Raw genomic sequence first — 23,272 nt, forward strand, 5'->3', positions numbered from 1 at the left:
TAGCTAATCTTAACATATAAATAGTTGTGTCGCTAGAATTATTTTGCTTAAAGAGCAAGCAGTTAGAAGAAAAGACATTCAATTTTTTTTTCTTGGAAAAAATTACAGGAACTAGTAGAACTCTGCCCATGAAATTTTGCTCTGAAAGTGTAAGAGTGAGAAGTATCCACGAGCACCTTTGCTCATTTGCTTGTTCTCCCTCTGGCCAGTCACTTCAATACTTTGGTAATTCCCAAGCATATTTGCTGCACAGCTGTTCTTGACGAAGTTGAAGTTTGGTGGGTTTTTGGTCGATCAGAGATCAATAGGAGAAAAATGTTTTGAGTCTTTTCAATTTACATTTAATTTCATGAACTGTTTCTCTGTCAGATGCTGAATCCCCAACCGGAGAAGACCTTTATACGAAACAAAGCAGCCCAAGTCTTCGCCTTGCTTTTTGTTACCGAATATCTCACTAAATGGCCCAAGTTCTTTTTTGACATTCTCTCAGTAGTGGACCTAAATCCAAGGGGAGTAGATCTGTACCTCCGAATCCTCATGGCCATTGATTCAGAGTTGGTGGATCGTGATGTAGTGCACACATCAGAGGCAAGTAACTTCCCCTTAATTTTGAGTTTGAATGTAGATTTTATAGGAGATAATGGGCACCTAATAAAAAGAGCAGGAACGGGTTTGTTGTTTGTTTTTTGTTTTTGTTTTTGAGATAAAACTTTATTAAGAATACTTACAAATTTATTCAGCATTTAAATTTTATTTTACAAAGGAACTTAAACTTGGGGTTTTTTTTTTTTTCCAGTGTGGGTTGAAATTATTTAGGTTTTTTTTAAACTAGGCAAGCACTTCTTCAAGTGAAATACAAATTGATTTTTTTCTATGAATTCATAGACAAATGTGGCCTACATTTACTGCTGCTTTCTAGTCACTGAGTGAAGAAGAAGCATTCCTTATGAATCAGTGCTGGGCTCTGCTGTATTCTCAGTCACATAGCCCATCACCTTAGTCTTTATTTCTTCATTACTCAATATAACTTTCTCCTTTTTCTTAAAGAACACAGTGGAAATAGCTTAATTCAAATGTGTATAATAATTTAAGGTCATTTTATGTCCAACATTTATAATATTTTTAAAGGGTATTTCATTCACTTAAGTTACTACCATTCTCTTAAGTAGCTTAAGCATGTTTACGTATTGAGAAATAACTCTTATCATATGCTTAAGATTTTTAAGAAACGTCTGTTTATAGTTTATGTTTGATAAGAAAGTTAAGACTGGCATTGAGGAATAGAATGGATAGAGGAAATAGGATCACAGGTTATGATCTTAGAGCTGATAAATAGGAAATAGTGGCAGAGAATGTCTTAAGTCTGGAAGTTTAGTGGTGAGGAGATGAATGTCACATGTTATTTTGGGAGGTAATCTGCTTTGACTGTGTATCAGGTGTTTTGTTTCGTCTTTTAGGAGGCTCGTAGGAATACTCTCATAAAAGATACCATGAGGGAACAGTGCATTCCAAACTTGGTGGAATCATGGTACCAAATCCTACAAAATTATCAGTATACTAATTCAGAAGTGACATGTCAGTGCCTTGAAGTAGTTGGGGCTTATGTCTCTTGGATAGACTTATCCCTTATAGCCAATGATAGGTAAGTTTTACCTATATTTTAAAAATAAAACCCTGTAAAATACAACATGTAAAACTAATGAGTTTGAAAATATTGTAACAATTTTATTTCCCCATTGCCAGGTTTATAAATATGCTGCTAGGTCATATGTCAATAGAAGTTCTACGGGAAGAAGCATGTGACTGTTTATTTGAAATTGTAAATAAAGGAATGGATCCTGTTGATAAAATGAAACTAGTAGAATCTTTGTGTCAAGTATTACAGTCTGCTGGATTTTTCAGCATTGACCAGGTCAGTAAATTTATGTATAAAGTTTTGAAAATTGTTAGAACAAACTAGGATAGTTAGTAATTTAAACATGCTTCCTTTTTCTTTGATTTTTAAATGTTGGAAACTTTCCTTGAGATTACAGTAATGAACATTGTATCCAGAAAGCCATAAAGTTATCTGTAACATTTGCCTTGAACAATAGATTATTTCAGACTTAAACTTGAAGGTCTGGGATGGTACTTAACAGTTGAGCATTTCTAACAGACCGGGTGATGCCGAGACCCCTGGTTCATGGGCTGTACTTGAAGATGCATGACAGTGCATTTTGACCAAGATTAGACTCAATTATAAATGTTATAATTTCATCATACTTTTGAATCATTACTCATTTGAGCTGTTAGGGTTTAGGTCTACCAGAATGAGGGCTCCAAGTGTAGTAATTTAGAATTAGAATCTGAAGGGTTTTGTTTTAATTTTCCCTGTGACAGAGATAAAGAATTACTAAGAAGTCTTTGTATTGATGATATATTAGCCGTACAGCTCTGGCGTTTTACTAACTGACAAGCAGTAGTGTTTTCTTACACTGCTAATAATTGTCTTATTTAGTCCCTGGCAAAAGATCTAAAATGCTGAAGCTAAAAGTCTCTGTAGCAGAACATCATAAGGATCATTAATGAAAACAATGATCAGTTTGAGTTCTAGCTCTACTGCTGATGTGACCTGAGTGAGGCAGGTTATTGTAATAGCAGTTCTGTCTCTTTGTAGCATACTTATGGTTCAAATTAAATAGTACCAGAAAGGATTGTTGTAAATTGTTTGACGTAGCATAATGTGGCAGCTCTAACTTTATTAGAGCATATTTACTAAATGCAACACTTTAGAGAGAAAGTTTTGAAACCGCAGATCTGTTTTTTTTAATTTTTGAAGGTTGGCAATGTCTACGTGACAGTAATCATTAAAAATAGTTGTTTTAATGAGTTTAGTACTAGGGGATAATAATAATAGAAGAATTCGGATTCTTAAAATTTCCCAATCAGAATGGCAGAATTGTTAAATGTCTAATGTTAGTTTAAAATTGGATCCTATAACTGACGCTTGATACATACTGAAGTTTAGAGTTATCCCTTTTAGGTGAATGGTTTTAAATTGAGGTCTGTATTGACTGTTTATAGGAGGAAGATGTTGACTTCCTGGCCAGATTTTCTAAACTGGTAAATGGAATGGGACAGTCATTAATAGTTAGCTGGACTAAATTAATTAAAAGTGGGGATATCAAGAATGCTCAAGAGGCACTACAAGCTATCGAAACGAAGGTGGCACTGATGCTGCAGCTACTAATTCACGAGGATGACGATATCTCGTCTAACATTATTGGATTTTGCTATGATTATCTTCATATTTTGAAACAGGTAAGTCCTTATTTTAATCTTTTTGTCCAGCAGATAATAAAGAAGAGCCGTAGAGAATTGGAAAATACAGGGGAAAAAATACCCGTAATTCTACTACCTAACGATATTTACTATCAAATATTAATGTATTTCCACCTTTTTTCCCTTTAAACTTCTTAGCCTGGTAACAAATGGCCAGGCTCTAAAATTAACTAGACTAAAAAGCTTCACAATTTGTCACAGGTTTACATGTTGTTTTTAAATTTTGAATCTGTGTTTTATTTCTAAATACATAGAAGTTTTGTGAAACGCGGTTCATTATTTTAATTACATATACATTGTTTCTTATAAACAAATTTTTTTTTTACAATTATAAACTTCCCCCTAGAGTTGCTTCCAATGATAAGAAAGTGTGGAAGGTATTAGTCTCCCATATTAGAGCTATGAGAGCATGTAGTATTTTTTTTTTTTTTGGAGTAGAGGATTAGGGAAGAAGCTTCATGGCTTTGCTAGGCGGAGGGAGTCACGGCAGGCTCATGCCTTGAAGCCCGGGGACCCCAGAGCATGTAGACTTAAAGAATTACTAACTTCTCATTATGACATTAGATGAGAATCATTTCTGTTTTATTTACATTGAATTAGTTGAATCAAGTCAAGCTTCAAGTAGTTTTTTTCCAAACTAAGGTTAGCTTCTGTTCTATTGTTATAACAATGTCTGCATGTATACTTAAAGGAATTTTAGGCAATGTAGCAAGTTATGAAGAAACTTAAAATTGCTATTGGTGATCCCACTGTGTATCTCATAATGGATTTCTGGGCTTTTTTGGGCCTTGTTAAAAATAAGGTGGGATCATACTTCCCTGTCCTGTAACTTGCTTTTTTACTGAATACATTTATAAGTGTCTTTAAAAATCAAATTCTTCTACATATCTTTGCCTACACGGCAGATTACTTACTAGAAGTAGAATTGCTGGATCTTAGTTTAGGTATATTTTAAATTCAGAAAGGTACTGGCAAACAGCCCTCCAGAAAAGCCTTGTGCAGGTAGGAAAGCTGTGTGCATGTTTGAAAAAATGTTAACTGATAAAAATACTGTGATAAGCAAGTACAACTTGAGGAAACCTAATAAGTGATTGCTTTCTTTTCAACAGCTTACAGTGCTCTCGGATCAGCAAAAAGCTAATGTAGAGGTAACTGACTTCTTTTTGCTTCTTTTAACCAATAGTAGAATCTGTGTCTATAGTCTGCCTTGAAGTATAGCTTAATTTTAAATTATATGGAATTAAAGGAGACTGACAATATATATTTCATTTTTAATTTTAGGCAATCATGTTGGCCGTTATGAAAAAATTAACTTATGATGAAGAATATAACTTTGAAAATGAGGTAAGAATTTTGCATTGAGAAGTCATTTTTAATTTTGTTTACTTACATCAAATTAGTATTTCAAGTTTTGATTATTTTAAGAATTCTTTAAAACAAAAAGTAGTTTAAAAAAACTGGTATTGTTTATGTTGACCTCCACCTTAGGTGAAATTAACAGAAGCCTCATAATCCATTTTTTTGTATTTTGTCCCCTTTTAAAACAACTTTAAAAAAAACAATTGGTAGCATTGAACTTTGTAAAATGTGGACAATATTATTGGTGATCATATTTCACTTTACATTTACTGAGAGTGATGAGTTGAGGCCCAGTCAGTAGATCTCAGGTCATAAGTGTTCATCAGAGAGTGGAAATGAGGCACTTAACCGTCTCTGGACTTGTTCTGGTTAAAGTCTTGTCCAGGATTGTCAGTGAGTCAGCTTCCTATCAGGGTCCTCAGGTGCTTTCTTGCAACTCAGTCACGGTGTGTGCTGTGTAGCTGTGTGCTAAAGTGTTCTGTTACTTCTGGCATTCAGAAACACTGAACTGTAAAAGGATAATGGTGATGATCACCAACACATCATACATTTGCAAAGTGCCAGTCTCCGTGCATATAGAATTTTCAATCATGTGATATTATTACAGTTTTTACAGTGGACTGCGAGATATAAGGCGTATAAATAAAGGTTCCCGAGTTCTCACAGAGCCCAGCATGAACCCATCCTGGCTTAGATTCTTGTGTTTAACGTCCTCCCTGTGCCGTTTCTGGCTCTAGGCTTTCATGGTCTAGGGACTATGTTCAGAAGTGCTTATTTGTGAGCAGGAGGGAAGGCTGCTGAGCATAGTAAGTTTTTCCACATAAATATTGATGAAAAAATGAAAGTGTGTCAAACTTGTAAATACAGAATAACTCACCGATAACTCACCGTTTATGTAAGTTTTAAGGTCTTTTAAGTTTTTAAAATGGAAATTTTAACATGTAGGGTGAAGATGAAGCCATGTTTGTGGAATATAGAAAACAACTGAAGTTGTTGTTGGACAGGCTTGCTCAAGTTTCACCAGAGTTACTGCTGGCTTCTGTGCGCAGAGTTTTTAGTTCTACACTGCAGTAAGTTTGTTACTCTTTCTAACAAGTCATCCTTTTCCTTTTCTCCCTGATGATGTTCTGCCATAAGTGATTCAGGTGACTTGTTGATCTGTGTTACTTGCTAAGATCTTTTGTGTATCTCTGATACAAAGTACTCGTCTCCTTGATTTCTCTTGCTCCTTTCGGGGGGAAACACTGGCCTTTGGAATATAAACAATCAAATGGATTATATCAGTTATTTATACTTCTGTGATTTGAATTGTGTTGCGTGGCAAGATTAACAATTGCTATGACTTTTTAAAGAGAGAGGCCTTTGTGATGTCTTTTTACCACTAGTTGTATAGAAAGTTTATATTCAGGTTTCACTGACATATTATACCTTGCTAGGAATTGGCAGACTACACGGTTTATGGAAGTTGAAGTAGCAATAAGATTGCTGTATATGTTGGCAGAAGCTCTTCCAGTATCTCATGGTGCTCACTTCTCAGGTGATGTTTCAAAAGCTAGTGCTTTGCAGGATATGATGCGAACCGTAAGTATACTAAAGATAATTTGATTTGAACATAACTTTGTTTCTATATAAGCTAATGGGAATTCCTTAATTGTTAGAGCTTAATATAAATACTGAGGCATTTTAGGGATAGACTGGGAGTTCAAAATTTGTAGATACTGACAGGCATATGTAGAACAGATAAACAAGATTATACTGTATAGCACAGGGAAATATATACAAGATCTTGTGGTAGCTCACAGCGAAAAAAAATGTGACAATGCATATATGTATGTTCATGTATAACTGAAAAATTGTGCTCTACACTGGAATTTGACACAACATTGTAAAATGACTATAACTCATTAAAAAAAAAGTTTAAAAAAAAATACTGGGGCATTTCGATGTTGCATTAAATAAGGATAGATTTCTTAACTTTTTCCTGCTCCAGTTGGTAACGTCAGGAGTTAGTGCCTATCAGCACACATCTGTGACATTGGAGTTCTTCGAAACCGTTGTTAGATATGAAAAGTTTTTCACAGTTGAACCTCAGCACATTCCAGGCGTACTAGTAAGTATACATTTTACTCTCAACTTTGGTTATTTTCCACATGTTTCAACTAATGAGCAGACAGTATTCTATCTTTTATAACTTTTTCCAGAGCCAGAAGCTCTCAAAAACTCTTCAGCACACTGAAACTAACCCCGCCTCCATTTCCTTAAAATGGAGTTTCTGTCAGTCATTTAAAACAAGCCCTCAAGGTGCTGTTTGTGTGTAGTGTAAGATTACTTGTTCTGTGTGCCAGGTTCTTCCCTTTCAGAGCTAAAAAGTAAAATTTGCTGTGAACAAAAATATGTTATGACAATAGCAGTAAAAGCCTTAAGTAAGTGCAGAAATAATAAAAGCGTCTGTTCCTTTAGATGGCTTTCCTAGATCACAGAGGTCTGCGGCACTCCAGTGCAAAAGTGCGGAGTAGAACCGCTTACCTGTTTTCCAGATTTGTCAAATCTCTCAAGTATGTACAAATTTTCAGCTATTACGTTTAATTCTTGTTTTTAAGATTGTTACGTAAGATATAAATTATTTTCTAAGAGCTTGTGGTAGATTTGGTTCTTTCTGCTCTAAGGCTTTTTTTAAAATCTGGTGTTCCTTTTATTTTACTTTTCATTAGTCAGCTACTTTGTTCATTATTAAAAAGTTGATCTGTTTGAATAATTTTGTATGTTTCACCTGTCATCACTAATAACATTAGTTACTTAACCATCGATTTTATAGCTGTGAAGCACTGTATGGCTTCTTTGAAATTCTAAAGGTGATATTCCTTAGAAATACATTTTTAACCTAATTTGTTTTATATTGTATTCTTTACTAGTACCATTTCTTGGCATGGAAATTACTCATTCTTAGGCTTGTAAAGTTGTAATTTAAAAAAATCACAGCTAGTGTTAATAACCACACGTGACTAGCTTAGAAGTGAAATTTTTTTTAATTTTGCCTTAAAGGGGGATTTGGTATTTTAGCACTTTTCCAAGCACTGTTATTTAGGTAATTGTGGTTTTTCTTTTTGCCTTTATTCAGTAAACAAATGAATCCTTTCATTGAGGATATTCTGAATAGAATACAAGATTTATTAGAGCTTTCTCCACCTGTGAGTATCATCCTTCTACGTGATAGGTTTTCCCAAGTGTTGAAGCTGTATGCCTTTAGCCCTTAGTCTTAATGCCTTTGTGGGCAATTTTTTTTTAATGAGGGTGGGGGGCCCTGTTTACCAAAACTGTTGAGATACAGTAAACAAAACATAGTAATAAAATAGAAAGGAAACAAAAGTTGACTGGTAAATTTGGCAGTGTGAGATACGATCTGCTCTCTGTACTGTTTAATTCTGGTGAAGTATTTTTTGGAGAAGGGAAAATTCATTTTCTAAATTATTCCCTGTTTAAGACTGTGATCAATTAGCCATTCTCAGTGGCAGCTACTAGTAGACTAAAGTTTTTCTGTGAAACTTCAGGCTTGGGGTAAAAAAAAATTAAATGCTGGTTGATCTGAATATTTCTATGTCCATTTCTAGAAAGATTTAAGTTGAGATACTTTGTAATAATATTTTGACTGATGGCATGTTTTTATGTAAAACAAAATACTGAAATTGACTTTCTTTTCATTTTGATGAAAGTTACTACTAGAGCTGCCACTTGAGAAGTGTTAAACATAAAATAATATTTTGGTTTTTTAAAGTAAATATCAGTATTTAGGGTACATAGGATATGTAATTGCACTGTATAAAAGGTTGCTAGTGGAATTATCTGGTTAAATTATCTTTGCCTACATACTGTAGAAACCTATATATTAAAGTACTTCACCTGATTAGTACCAGTTTTCCTTGGTAGTTCACACTGATCCACAAGCCATAGGCATTCAGAAAGCCATATTTAGCCATACTATCTTACGGATACTGGAAATTTTTTCGTTTTCATATTGTACGTATAAACAAGGACTTGCACTGTAACTGTAATCTTTTTTTTAGTATATGAAAAGACTTGATTCACAGTGCTTTTATTTTTAAATTGAAGTATGATTAATTTACAATGTTGTGTTTCTGTTGTACAGTACAGTGACTTAGTCATATATATACGTATTTTTTTCATTATAGGTTATTACAAGATACATAGGCTTTTAATGAATGCTGACTGCTGCTTAATAGGGTTATAAGTACCTTATATTTATAGCTGCTTTATCTTTGTGTTCTTAACTCCCAGAGCCAGTGATTAGTCCCAGTGATACTTAATAAATGGTGTAGGTAATTCTAAACGGGGACGTTCTCTTTTAAAAGATGAGAATTTTTTAAAATAGTAAAACCTCTGCATAGATATCTGTTTTAAGACCAGGTTTTTAAATAATTTCTTAACAGCGAGCTTTAGTGGGTTTTTTTGTTTGTTTGTTTTTAACATTTTTTTATTGAGTTACAGTCAGTAGTGAGCTTTAGTGTTGGACTTAGATGGTCCTCTGATACCCTCCCCCTCCTTGGCCCCTCTGACTGCACAAATGTAAAAACTAACAAAACTCATTAATGAAAATTGATCATTGTATGGGACGTTTGCTTATGCCTGAATGAGATTTTGTTTTTCATTTGGAATCTTGTTTTCAAAGGGTCTTAAATAACAACTGTTTGTATTTATTTGTGGTGTTTGTTGTTACTCAACTCTTAAACACTCTTTAAAATATTAGCTGGTATGGCCTTTGTACTAACATTCAAAGAGCCTTTTTACACCTCATTTTTAGCTTCATAATAATCTTACAAATAAGTTTTACAAAAGAAAACAAATTAGAAGACTAATAATTAGCTTATATAACCATTTATGAAGTCTTGTTGGGGTAGAATTAGACCCATGATATTTTGACCTCTAATTCAGTTTTCTTTCCACTATTCGGGTTTTGGGAGAAATCTCTCAGATCTTTTTAATAACGAGTTGATGTGATAGATTACATCTCCTTTCCATCTTGTAGTAATTCTGCTTAAATGAGGAGGTGAACAAAGAAAAACTTTAATAAGACTGAATTTCATTTTAGGAGAATGGTTACCAGTCTTTGTTGAGCAGTGATGATCAGTTATTCATTTATGAGACAGCTGGAGTGCTGATTGTTAATAGTGAGTACCCAGCAGAACGGAAGCAAGCACTAATGAGGAATCTGTTGACTCCACTCATGGAGAAGTTTAAAATTCTGTTAGAAAAATTGATGATGGCACAGGATGAAGAAAGGCAGGCATGTCTAGCAGACTGTCTCAACCACGCGGTTGGATTTGCCAGGTGAGTGTGATTGCAGTAAAAATTATGAAGTGATTGTCTCAACATGCACAGAATCATTTACTTGGATCTTTTAGAATTGGGTGTACATATCTGTGTTTCCACAGCTGTCTAAACCTTTCTTTTCTAAATTCAGTGAATTAGAAGTTTAAACTGAAGAAAGGAATAGATCATATAATTTTTGGCATTTCTGGCTTGACAGCTATCTAAATCCTTAACTCCTCTGACTTCTTTGATGTAAATTAGTTGCGTGTTTAAGGAGATTAATTTAAGTGTTCATATACCAATGACACTGGATGATCAGTTTTGGGACCTTAAAGAAAAGGTATTGAGGCTTCTTTTTAGCCGTTGCATTGTGTCCCAAAGACCACCTAAGCTGCCATTTCTTTCTTTCTAACCAACTTTTTATTGGCAAACAATAACAGCATGAAAGTTACAGTGATTGCTAATTAGAAACTATACAGAGAAATTGCTCTACAGGAGACTTCAGTGCAAAGCTAATGTTAGAGATAGTGTATAAACAACTTGATTCTAAGATTATTCCCTAAATATAAATTGACAGTTTACAGATATAGTAAAACATTTAGGTAGACACATATTTGAGAGATTGTGTTAATCATATCTTGTTTATTTAATTTAACTTGAGCCCTTTCTGGAGTGGTAACTGGAAGCTGTAGTTTACAAATAACCATAGTAGCCAAAGGTGGATGTATCTGTGAACATGGAAAATAAAGAATTGGGTTCTTTGTTCTATTTTGTAATTTGTTGTGCTTTGTTTTTGATGACTCCATAAAACATTTGAAGAACAAATTTAAAACTAGTTACCTGATTTTGTTTATATAGTCGGACCAGCAAAGCTTTCAGCAACAAGCAGACTGTGAAACAATGTGGCTGTTCCGAAGTTTATCTGGACTGTTTACAGACGTTCTTGCCAGCCCTCAGTTGTCCCTTACAAAAGGATATTCTCAGAAGTGGAGTTCGCACTTTCCTTCATCGCATGATTATTTGCCTGGAGGAAGAAGTCCTTCCATTCATTCCATCTGCCTCGGAACACATGCTCAAAGATTGTGAAGCAAAAGACCTTCAGGAATTCATTCCTCTCATCAACCAGATTACAGCCAAATTTAAGGTAGCCACCAACTTTCAGAGGTCGGAGAACTTCCTGACTTTGAAGATCTCCTGAGTTCAAGATTAGATGTATTTTCTTTAGATACATTTTAGCATTTGCTCCTTGGTTTTTTTTTAAAGTATGAGTTATTTGAGGGCACGGATTATATGTACTTTTATCCTCCCCAATGTCTACAACACTGCCTGACACGTAGGACTTGCTTAATAGATATTTTAATAAGAAAAGACCTTAGCTATTCTATGCAGCAGAAGAAAACTGTTAGTCTGGTGTTTTAGAAAAGCAAATATAACAACATTGAGTACTAAATGTCTAAAGATTACATTAAAAGCACTGTAATTTGGGTGCCGAAATAGGAGTTTGAAAGTAATTCAATATCAGTTTTATGTACAAGGAAATTTAAACTAAGTTTAAGCTGCTTAATAAAAATTACTAACACATAGTACTTTCTACATTCCAAATCTGTTCTGAGCATTTTCTTAGATATTAATTCATTTGATCCTTGTAACAACCTAGAAGATAAGTGTTATCATTTTATAGATGAAACTGAGTCCCAGAAGTTAAGGAATTTATCTAAGGGCATGTAAAGCCTCTAAGAGTTCAGTTATAGAAACTCACTTAAAATTGAGCAGAATTCATTTATTGAGAATTTAAATTTGAAAGTATTCCATAGCAATACTTAATTGTGAAATATGTCTGACTCCATATTTTTTGAACCTGAATCTTGAACTGTAGGAAGTGGGTTAAAATTAGCAATCTTGGGGCTTTCAATAATGTATATGCTACGTAGATTTTTGTCTTCACATTGATATTTGCTAACTGAATTATGTAAATAAATATTCTGAGAATCTCTGGAAAAGGCTTTATGTAAGACACGGGTTTTCCTAAGTTTCATATTAATAATTTTCTTATTTCTGAAGTAGTAATAGTTATTTCTTTTCAGATACAAGTATCGCCGTTTTTACAACAAATGTTCATGCCCCTTCTTCATGCAATTTTTGAAGTGTTGCTCCGACCAGCGGAAGAAAATGACCAGTCTGCTGCTTTAGAGAAGCAAATGTTGAGGAGGAGTTACTTTGCTTTCTTGCAAACAGTCACAGGCAGTGGAATGAGTGAAGTCATAGCAAATCAAGGTGGGGATGCATGCAGTGCCTAAGTTATCTCCTTAAGTCCTTGCCACAGTTACACATCTGTATGAGCAAGAGCTAGATGAGGTGAACACTAAACTTTTGAAGTGGTATATGTTGGCCCCAAGGATGACAGTTGATTTATCAGGGTGGGAATCACTTTCACATAGAGGACCTTACAATTAATTTATATTCAATTCCCTTCTTCCTAAAGCAGTGTTCTTTAATTGGTTCCTTAGTAGTTTAAATAGTATGGTGGCTACTTGGTAGAATCGACCATACAATTGAATCTTACCAGTTACGTTGTCATTTTGAAATTAAAAATAAACAGGACTGTATCGATAAACAGAATTTTGCTGTCTAGAAATCCAGAGGACAAGATAATAAAGGAATAGTGATTTTTCAGTGTTTTATGCTGAAAACTTAGAAGTCATGTTAATATAAAGGGATCTTATCAACTCTGTAAATGCTTTTGTCTTGTTAATGTGTATGAAGTGAAAGCTTCAGGTTAGCTTTCTAGTTCTTTTTGAGATTGAACACAAATGTTTTTTTCTCTTCAGGTGCAGAGAATGTAGAAAGAGTGCTGGTTACTGTTATTCAAGGAGCGGTTGAATATCCAGATCCAATTGCCCAAAAAACGTGTTTTATTATCCTCTCCAAGTTGGTAGAACTCTGGGGTAAGATGATTTTTAAAAAATAACAAAACTTCATTCCCCAACCTATTTTCTAAGACAAGAGAGATGAAATGAGATCCCAGCCCTAACATAGGAGCTGGGAGTTGATTTTCCCAGTGATAAATTAAGTGATTTTTCTTTTTATAAAAGATGAAAATTTGAATTCTCTTGACAGGAGGTAAAGATGGACCAGTGGGATTTGCTGATTTTGTTTATAAGCACATTGTCCCCGCATGTTTCCTAGCACCTTTAAAACAAACCTTTGACCTGGCAGATGCACAGACAGTATTGGTAAGCATCTAGGAATCTCTGTTTACCTTGTGTAGATCTTGCATTCTAACTCACAATTTCTTCCTTAATGCCAGGTGATTATATTAGGTTTCAATACCCTCTTTTTAAAGATAATTTCAAATTAAGATTTATTTTTAAAAACTTGATAGTACCTTTTGGATCTTTTATGGATTCTTGCTAAATCCTGATGTTAAAGTTGAATATATAAAACCCAGCTCCTCCAACTTTAACATCCAAGACTCTTTCTTAGACCATGAAAGGGTGATGCAAACATTGTTTAAAGCTTGATTGAGTTATTAGTTTCACGCCACTACTTTCATCCTAAAACTTGTGCTTAATGTTTTCTTTTCTAATTCAAGTTCACGAGTAACTTTTTCTTTCTTGAATGATAGTTTCCCCAGATCTTATCTGCAGAATACTTAATATCAAATAGTTGCCCTTTACTCATTTCCCCAGGACCTAGTAAAAGCTAGGTTTCATAATTATCATTTATTGTATTTAGATAGCATTTCTGTATTTTTCTATCTTCTGAATTGTCTATCTAATATACTTGTTCTATCTGCCTGTTACCTTTCCTTTCTCCATCCTTTCTTTGGAGGTAAATGTTAATGAGCAGTGGCTGGGGAAATAAAGAGAAAAACTGGATTAGTAACCAAGAATTGACAGTATTAAAGTTCTTAAATTTGTTTTTCACAGGCTCTGTCCGAGTGTGCAGTGACGCTGAAAACAATTCATCTCAAACGGGTAAGCTCCATACCACTTCACTTTTATCTCACGTATATATTTCTCATGGTTTTAATTGAGTATGTCTTGTTCTTTTTTTTTTTTGGCAGGGGAGTAAGTTAGGTTTGTTTATTTATATTGAGGTTTGTTTATTTATTTTAAAGGAGGTACCGGGGATTGAACCCAGGACATTGTGCATGCTAAGCACTCACTCTGACACCGAGCTATATCCTCCCCTCATGAGTGTGTCTTGTTTATGAAAGCTGTATCTTTTATAAAAGTTAATTAACTTCGGTTCTGACGTTTTTGGATATGAGGGAGGGGTTGGCTGAAAGTAGCAGTATCCATTATTGTACTTTGTGTTGGGTAACTGGGAGATTAAAGTGTATGTTTCTTTGGTTTGGCAAACAATGTGAAAAATCTTAATCAGAATTTCAAGATTCAGAGTTCAGAACCTAGTAGGTTCTGCACAGGTTTGTCCAACTTCTTTGTACTACAGACTGGTTAGAGCACATTGCTACCTTACATTGTCCGTTCTCTTTGTTCGTCTAATCATCTGTATGAATCATAGGTGATTCTGAGCTGAATCTAGCTGACGTGTTGTTTGCCTTAAACAATATTTTTAAATAATTTGAACTGATTAAAAACATTTTAAAATCAGACTTTTTCTTTTTTTTTTTTTTTTTAAACAAAAATTTCTGTCTTTAACTTCTCAAAGCTGGGACGCCACCACAGGACTGGCATTCCTGCATAGCTGCAGTCAGCTGTTGAGCAGCAGCTTTCCTCTGCCTCCTAAGAAAAGCATGAGGTCTTATTCAGAGTCTCCATTCAGCCCACTCCCTCATTTGACCTTGAATTTTTGATTATGAAAGAAATTCAAAGAGTTTTCAATTCAGCATTTTCACTATGTCTGCTATGTGCTAGGGGGAGGGGTAGGTATTTTGGAGCTGCAGGGGATCTGTATAAAGATGAATAAAAAATCACCCAGTATTTGTGGATCTTAGAATCAGGGAGACCAGTACCTGAACAACTGAGTGGGATGAGTTAAGTAACTACTTTAATAAAGGTATTTTAAATCAATACATTTGTATCAAACGTAATACTGTGGGACTAAAGATGAAGGAGCAGCTGTGCCTGCGAGGGCAATCTAAAACAACGATTGGAAAGAGGGGGTGTTTTTCTGGTTTTTGGTAGACCTTAAAACAAATGTAGATTCATTGGACTGACGAGGAGCTGGCATTCTGGGCAAAGTTAAGTGATAGGTGTATGAAGACAGGTCAGATGGTAGATTTGGTAGAAAATAGTGTTACCCTGTTTAGCTAAAGTGTGGAGGCAGAACAGCTAAAAACTACAACGGGACTAGGGGTGTTGTGTTCCATGGGAAAGTTGGAAAGTCAGTAGGCAGTGGGGTTGTAATTTAGGATGGCTAAGTGGAAAAAATGTTTGGACAACTCTTTGGAATGTGGGTCTGAAGCAGTTAGAACTAAGTACTGATTTTGGAATACTCAATTTGTAGTTAGTTAAGGTGAAATAGTAGGAATGAATGAGACTTTCTAAGACCAAGACAGAAAGAACTTTGGCTAGAGCAAGGGTCAAGAGAAAGCTAGAAATAGAACCAAAGGTATGAAAGTTAAGGGAAGAGAATCATGAGAGGAGACTTGCTGACACTGTTGGATGCTAGAGAGTCAAGGAGGATGAGGAATAACCAATAGTAAGAATGATACTTACAATTCAGAATTTCTTCTCTTGTCCCTTAAAAGCTGTCGTTTAGACACACACAGAATTGAGTCAAATGGAACATTATATTTGAAAATGTTTTGCTTCGTTGTTCTATCTTTTTGTTTATTTACCTGATTGACTTCCTCTTGAGGTATAAGTTTACTGATTTTATACTGTTCCTGATTTAAAAAAAAAAACACTCCATTTTTAAGTGATAACAGTGGGGTTAAAATGTGATGGTGAGCAGTGTAGGGGCACTAAGTGTTAGGGAGAGTAGACTAAAGAAAAAGGTGAGGAGGAACGCAGAAGGGATGTGAGAAACTTTCACAAACAATGCAGTGTTACCTCCTTTCAGGAACAGGTTTCCTTTGAAGGGTCATTAAATCGTGAACTAGATCCATTGGGTTAGAGGCCCAGGAGCAGGGTAGAGGAGGAAACATAAAGAAATCCTTTGATTCAGGAGCAGTAATATTAAATGGAAAATCCAGGTGCTAATACAGGGAGAAATACATTGAGGAGAATTGGATTGATTTCATTTTGGTAACTATTACTTCCAGTTGGACCAAGTTGGAGTCATTAACATATTAAAGCCTTTAAGTCAGATTCAAGTTTGAAAGTGAAATTAGCTGTTGTGTTGGGTTTTTTGTTCGTTTGTTTTATTTTTTGAAGTATTGGATTTATTACATTTGGTTGAGGCCACCCTCTCAAAGACAAATTGCTATAGGAAAACCATTTTCAAATTGCGTCCTAAGTTCCTCTAGCTGCTGAGATGGGATAGGGGTTAGGGGTAGGGCTTCTTCCTTCCCTGCACAGAGTTTAACCCTCCCCTCAAAACCCCAGAAAACTATTATTACCGTTTCAGCATCTAATAGTGCAAGCACTTGGCAATGAAGAAAAAGGGTTTTAGAAGTCTGGTGCCCTGCATTTTAGTAGACTTAATTAACAGCAGACTGGGCAAATCACCCCGTCTTTCTGGGTCTTGGTTTCCTCACCTGGCTACTAAATTTCTGTTTCCTAGTTTCTTAAACAGAAAAGGGAGGCGTGCTTTTTGTTAAGATGTTCATTACCCTGGCACTGCCCACAGGCTTCCCCTCACTCACCAATAGACACTCTATAGTCCATCCAGTGGTAGACTGAAACGGGAGCACCTCTCTTTGCAGCGTCCTTTCAGTGCGTGGAACCAGGCTCTGGCACTGTGACCTTGTGCATTTAGAAGCGTGTTTGTTTAATCTTTAGCACTGCATAACACTAGGTAATGTTAACATGTCGTGAGTGGTAAGTGCTATTCTAAAAGCTTTACATTTCTTAACTCATTCAGTCCTCACAGTAACTCCATTTTTCAGATAGGGAAACTGAGGCTCAGAGAGGTTAAGTAACATGCCCAAGTTACCAGAAATTTGCCAGAGCCAGGCTTCAAACCAAAGCAGTCTGGCTTTAGAATCTGTGTTATTAATCACAATACCATGTTGTGTTTAAAGTATACATATATTGTTCCAATTTAATTTCAGGGCCCAGAATGTGTTCAGTATCTGCAACAAGAATACCTGCCTTCCTTGCAAGTAGCTCCAGAGATAATTCAGGTAAGAGCTGTCCTAGCAGGTTTTCCTTATTTTTAATTAAAGAAATACAGCTATGCAGTTCAATATAAATTTTGATTCTGGAAGGTCAAATTGCATTCACCTTGATGTTTTACTATGTGTAGGATAGCAAAAGTCCAGACTTTCATAGGTCTATGAAATCGAATGGGAAAAAATTATGTTTTTATTTTCACTACTTTTAAGAGAAATTTAATTTCCTATCATTGTGTAAGTGACAAATCACAGTCATATTTGCATTGCCTGTGACTTTGTCCCCTTAGAAATCACAAATGTTTTTGTATCACATTAGTTGTTTCAGAGATCTCAAAATATTATTTATACTTCAATTTTTTGAAATTATGAGTTACTAATACATGCCACCAGACTTTGTTATCAGAGTCAGTAATTCTTATTCTGCCACATATCAAAAATATATTTGATAGCCATAATTCACTATAATTAGTTTCCTTTGTAATCCCATATATTATAAATGTATTTTTAAAACATGCTAAAAGGAATCCAGTAGGCTCCCCGAGACTTCCAGAGCAGGCCGTGGCACGTGAACCTCTGTTCTGAAGATTTGTGCCAGGCAGTTGATTTTACGTAGGCCAGGCTTATCAATGGTTACTTCATCAATCTGAAACCATATTTTGAGGTTAGTGACTGGAAAGTGGTCTTAAACTTTTGCAGTACTTCAGAGACATTTTTGTGAAGGCATTCCGTTTTCTGGGCATATAGGTATCCAGACTTGTCCAACAGCACATAGATCTAATGAGGTATCAGAGGTCTGATTAAAATTAGAATTTCTTGTGTAGATTCTAAGAATTGTTTCTTCATCAACAGTTGTTTAATAATTTCATTTTATAAAAGATGCTGAAAAATAGATCTCACAAAAAAGTAATCATAAAATTCATTTTTAATGAGTTTATTATCTCATGACTTATCTTTAACTTGGATATTAATGAATGTTCTGTTATCATTTATTATATAAGTAAATTAATATTTTATGAAAATAATAAATTAACTAATTACTCATATGATCCTAATGCCTATCAAAATAGAAATACATCATTCAATTTTGAATAGTTCAATAGTTTCCCAGATTGCTAAATGAAGCAAAATTACTACATTTCTGTCTAATTATTTGCTTATAAAAATAATGACTCCCAGTTTTCCCTTTTTCATATGCCCTTTGACAACATTTTTACACAATTCTGTTGAAGAGGATTTTGTCTTTCTCTTTTGGTCTGGCTCTGCTCAGTTCCCCCTGTTACTGGGTGAGGATGGGCCTAGCCGTGTAGTTTTGGTCCCACTCATCCTGCTGAGGCAGGAGCCAGCCTTGTCCAGGAGAGCCATGTTGTCCAAAATGAAAGCAGCCTGTCTGACGAGTGTTGCATTTGGAAACGTCACATAACCTTTTGGTGAGGAACTGTTCAGGTTAATTTTGATAAGTTATAATGTGAATACTGTAGATTTGGAGCAACCTAAATGTCCGTTGACAGGTGAATGGATAAATAAAATGCAGTATATACATACAATGGAATGAGTCAGCCTTTAAAAAAAAAAAAAATAGGGAAATTCTACCATAGGCTACACACACCATAGATGGACCTTGAGGACATTACATGAAATGATATAAGCCAGTCTTCATATGAAGTATCTAAAGTGGTCCAGTTCTTAGAAACAAGAAAGTGGAATAGCAGTGGCTGGGGGCTGGAGGAAGTGGGGGAGGGGGAGTTGTTCATCGGTACCTACAGTTTCAATTTTGCAAGATTAAAAAATTCTAGAGATCTGTTGCATGACTGTGTGTATATAGTTAACACTGCTATACTATATACATAAATAAAATGCGTAAGATGCTCAATTTTATGGTTTTTCTATCACAATTTTAAAAGAATACTGTGGCTTTGAATTATGATGACTGTAATACAAATAGATTCATTCTTTTCTCTCTCTCCTCTCCCCATGGCCTCCCAGGAGTTTTGTCAGGCACTTCAGCAGCCTGATGCTAAAGTTTTTAAAAACTACTTAAAGGTAGGTATTTGGAAAACTTCCTTATCTTCATATAGTTAGGTGATGTGTCAGAGCCAAGAGAGAATACATATTACACGATACTGTGTCATACTGTAGTTTGACCAATTGTTACGTGTTTGGGGGATTTCTTTGCTCTAAAACCTGCTTCTAAGAATCCAGTTAATAGATGTTATCCTTCAGAGTTTTCTGTGAAGCTTCTTTCAACTGAACTCCTACGTAAGATTATAGAAAGTTAATAAGCACACTGAAAGGGTATGTGTCTGAGCACGTTGGTATGAAGATGTCAGTTTTCTTTTACAGTTTTGTGATGTGATTAAATAGGAACTATAGGACTGGGAGGATAAGTCATGTTTAAGAACAACTGTCCATATTGAGTTGGAAGGAAAGAGCTAAAGATCAAAAGCAGAAGTATGAGTTACTTAGTTGAAACCTATCTTGAAACTTTTTAATTGTAAAATGGACAAAAAAAAAACAGAATCCTCAGATTTGGTCATTAAGGCTCTTTTACATTCATAAAATCACTGAATTAAAACAAACCAGCCAACCTCCAAGTTGGTGGTAAGTACCAGGTGTTTATTTGGTATTCATTATACAGTGAAATCCATGAAACAAATCTGTCTTCCTCTCATCCAGGCGCTCGAGTCATTCTGTTCTCAGGGACAACTTTTTGGGTAATGGGCACTATGCTAATTGCTGCAAATACCAATATGAATGACTCTCCCTGCCCACAAGGAGCTCCTAGTCTGGAAATAAAGTTACAGTGTGACAGGATAAGGAATTGTCTTTATTTTTATTATTTATTATCTTCATTCAACAAATTTGAGAATAAAGTACTGTGCTAAAACTCATGGTGGCGGGTAACTTAATGAGTGGCTCACTGGTTCTTTGGCCCAAAGCACTGAAGTCAAGGGGCTTTGCTGATAAATAAACATACCATCCTTTGACTTTGTTCTAACATCTTCCTTTGCTAGTTTTTTTCCCTTGTCAGCTTAAACTGACAAGCATTTGTGAGAAGATATTGAGAATTATTGTTTTTTATTGAGAACCTTCCCCTGTCCCATTTCCCCATAAAAGCAAAGTGTCTGTGGAAGTTACCTCTGTTAAATAACTGTTCAATCACACTGGACTAAAGGACTAAAAAAACTGTAACTTTCTATTACAGGTATCTGTAACAGCAGATCGAAGTACATTGTAGCAGTCTTATGCTCCAAACACATTCACCTAAAAGCATTTGAAGTCTTCCTCCCAAGCCCTACTTCTCTTCAGTGTTAGCATTATTCTTCTAGTTGGAAAAAACGAAGTCCCTTCTTTGTGCCAACTCTATTCCTATCTGATTATTTGATCCAGCTGACTCTTCCTGTCTGTCTCTGCTGCCACTCTGGTGTAGGCTTATGTTATCTCACTCTGATTTCCCTTCCCTTGTTCCATCCAAGCTGATCTCTGTCCTCTGAAATTCATTCCCCTTCCTCATAATCTTCATAAACCTATTGTTGACTAAAAAAATGTTCATGTCTCTTAGTTTGGCATTTAGCTATTTTTTTGTCATATTCTAATCTCAGGCTACATTTATGGTTTCTCATGCAGAAACAGTCTTTACTATTCTTGCTGTTCTTCAGTAATCCTGCCTTATTAGCAACCTTCTCCTTTATGAATTCTACCCATTCTTCTAGGCTTCTCTCAAACATGGCCTCTTTGTAAGGCTTTCTTTTGCTCATGTAGCGATCAGTTTTTCTCTCTATTTAGTAGATTGTTAATAATTGTTAAATGAATGTCTGGTCTATGAGGTGTTCGGGATATAATGATTACTACAATCCTTATTCTTATTGAGCTTACTGCCTACTATTTACTCTTTCTAGCGCGCACTTAGTATCTACCCAACTGTGGAAGGTATTGGGCTAGTGCCTAGCACAGCCTCTTGCCTACTTGTTCATAGTCTTAAATGTTGAACTGGAAGTATTTTTTTTTAAATAATAAATAAATAGTAAATTCCTCAAAGGATAACAGCTGTTATCTTTAGCTTTGACTTATTTCTTCCTCAAAATTTAATTTCTTACCATTAACTTTGAAAGTAGTGCCAGTCAGCAAAAAGGTGTCAAGAGCGTGATTTCCTCTGACTGTTTGAATCTCTCAGCATTGGCGGTAATAACCACATTTTCACTAGTTTCTCAGCTTAGTAATGGCAACTTAAGTTATCTCTAGACCTTATCAGATTGTCCAGATGAGCAAGTTCTTAACTTGTATTATGTGTGGATTTATGAAGTATGTGAAATACTTTAAATAGTTCATTGTATTTTACAAGAGTGACTAGTAGTACCCAGTAAATTGGAGTTGTTCTTCAGGTAGAAGGTGACTTCTTCTGACATCGGCACTAAGTGTACTTTATTTACAGGTGTTCTTCCAGAGAGCAAAGCCCTAAGGACTGGACCTCCCTGTGCCTGCTTCATCACCAGGAATTCCAGTTAATTTATAAAGAAGCAGTTCTTGTGTGCCATTCACACTGGTCTTTTTAACATTGCTTTGAGCTTATTGCAGTATATGTATTGGGATTTTTCAGTAAAATGGGTGTAATTTTCCCTGAATTACAGGTATGTGACAACTAGAGAAGTTGCTTGCATGCCAGTTCAAATCGTTCTATCTAAAAGTGCTGTTATAATATGCAGCAGACTTATCCTAGTACCTTTTTTTTAACCTGAAACTTTTAAGTCCTTTATAAAGACCATAGCTGGAAAACAGTGTACTTTTTTTTTTAATTGCTGAATATAAAATGTTTTAAATTTTTAATTTTCTTCTATGTGTGCAGACTCATAAAGTACAGGGGGAATACAATAAATCAAAACTAATTTTTTGTAGATAGCCTTTACGTTTCTTTAAACTGTTTCAATGCCATTGTGTATTCTACAGAAGAGAATGGTTTCATAAATTAACTGATTGAAGAGTAGGTGCTGGTGTTACACATTTTTTATAAAAAGAAAAAAAGGCCAATAAATTTTACGTAGTGAAATCTACCAAGTCTTTGTTGGAGTTATTATAAATACTTCAACCTTATTTTCTCCTCTCTCCCTGATTTCCCATTCAAAGGATTGCATATCTAAGTGTATGGATGATTTAATTATGCTTCTAAAAGATCACATGCAACTTAGTTCTGTGAAATAACTTAGGCTCTTTTAAAATGCATTAGAAAAAGCCTGTGTTGATAGAATTAAAAATCTGGTCTTTCCCTTCTCACTGGGTCACGAAGGGCACAGGATAGGTGTGTGTGCTTATGATGCTTACGAGTGGTGGCTTGCCCACTTAGTTCCCCGCCTTCCCCATTTATATCCATGGCTGTGCGAGAAAGCAGGAAAACAAACAATATCCGTAGTAGTACTGGAAAATTAAGATGGAGAAAACTGAGCAGCGGAATTCGTGCAGTCATCAATTAAGTTTAAGTTATAAAAGCCCAAGTAGGATTTGGGGGGGGGGGGCAGGTTGAGGCTCTTTTTAACCATTGGCCCATGTGGTCCCTAGAGGTTTCATGGATGGGCTTCAGTGGTCTTACAAACTTCCTAAAATTATATCCTAAATTTTGTACATAAATCTTTTCCTGGAGTTAATTCCAGAAGAGATTTTAAACATTTTCCTTACATCATAGAATAAAGGTAAACCAAGTTGACAATTAATTGTAAAAACAGGTCAGTGGAATGTATATTATACAGCTGGCCCTCTGTACCTATGAGTTCCACAGGTTCCACATCCATGGATTCAACCACCCCTTGATCAAAAATACTCAGGAAAATTCAAGAACATTCCAAAAAGCAAAACTTGAATTTGCTGCACTTGGGCAACATTATACATATATATAATGTTATGTGTATAGCATTTACATTAGCATTAGTTGTAAGTAATCTAGAAATGATTTTAAGTATATGGGAGGATGTGTGTGGATTACATGCAAATACACCATTTTATGTGAGAGACTTGAACATCCAAGGATTTTGGTAT

General features: G+C 35.2%; 1 protein-coding gene across 4 annotated transcripts in view; it reads left to right on the forward strand.

Annotated features, from left to right (window-relative positions):
* Positions 1-22,296, forward strand: part of XPOT (exportin for tRNA) — a 134,079-nt gene extending 111,783 nt beyond the window's left edge. For 3 of the 4 annotated variants that reach the window (XM_032493318.1, XM_032493317.1, XM_032493321.1), the window contains 20 exons: positions 370-588; positions 1,458-1,642; positions 1,744-1,912; positions 3,064-3,300; positions 4,431-4,469; positions 4,603-4,665; positions 5,626-5,750; positions 6,117-6,261; positions 6,671-6,790; positions 7,141-7,235; positions 7,799-7,868; positions 9,785-10,023; positions 10,864-11,149; positions 12,090-12,279; positions 12,834-12,950; positions 13,123-13,238; positions 13,935-13,982; positions 17,189-17,260; positions 19,235-19,291; positions 20,454-21,287. In XM_032493318.1, the coding sequence (XP_032349209.1) occupies positions 370-588; positions 1,458-1,642; positions 1,744-1,912; positions 3,064-3,300; positions 4,431-4,469; positions 4,603-4,665; positions 5,626-5,750; positions 6,117-6,261; positions 6,671-6,790; positions 7,141-7,235; positions 7,799-7,868; positions 9,785-10,023; positions 10,864-11,149; positions 12,090-12,279; positions 12,834-12,950; positions 13,123-13,238; positions 13,935-13,982; positions 17,189-17,260; positions 19,235-19,291; positions 20,454-20,486 (2,625 nt within the window). In that variant the 3' untranslated portion in view covers positions 20,487-21,287. Of the gene's footprint in view, positions 1-369; positions 589-1,457; positions 1,643-1,743; positions 1,913-3,063; positions 3,301-4,430; positions 4,470-4,602; positions 4,666-5,625; positions 5,751-6,116; positions 6,262-6,670; positions 6,791-7,140; positions 7,236-7,798; positions 7,869-9,784; positions 10,024-10,863; positions 11,150-12,089; positions 12,280-12,833; positions 12,951-13,122; positions 13,239-13,934; positions 13,983-17,188; positions 17,261-19,234; positions 19,292-20,453; positions 21,288-21,680 lie in introns of those variants that run through there. The other variant, XM_032493320.1, reaches the window with a different exon arrangement.
* Positions 22,297-23,272: the final 976 nt, after the last annotated feature.

The sequence above is a fragment of the Camelus ferus genome, chromosome 12 (genome assembly GCF_009834535.1).
Source record: "Camelus ferus isolate YT-003-E chromosome 12, BCGSAC_Cfer_1.0, whole genome shotgun sequence".
Lineage (NCBI taxonomy): Eukaryota > Metazoa > Chordata > Mammalia > Artiodactyla > Camelidae > Camelus > Camelus ferus.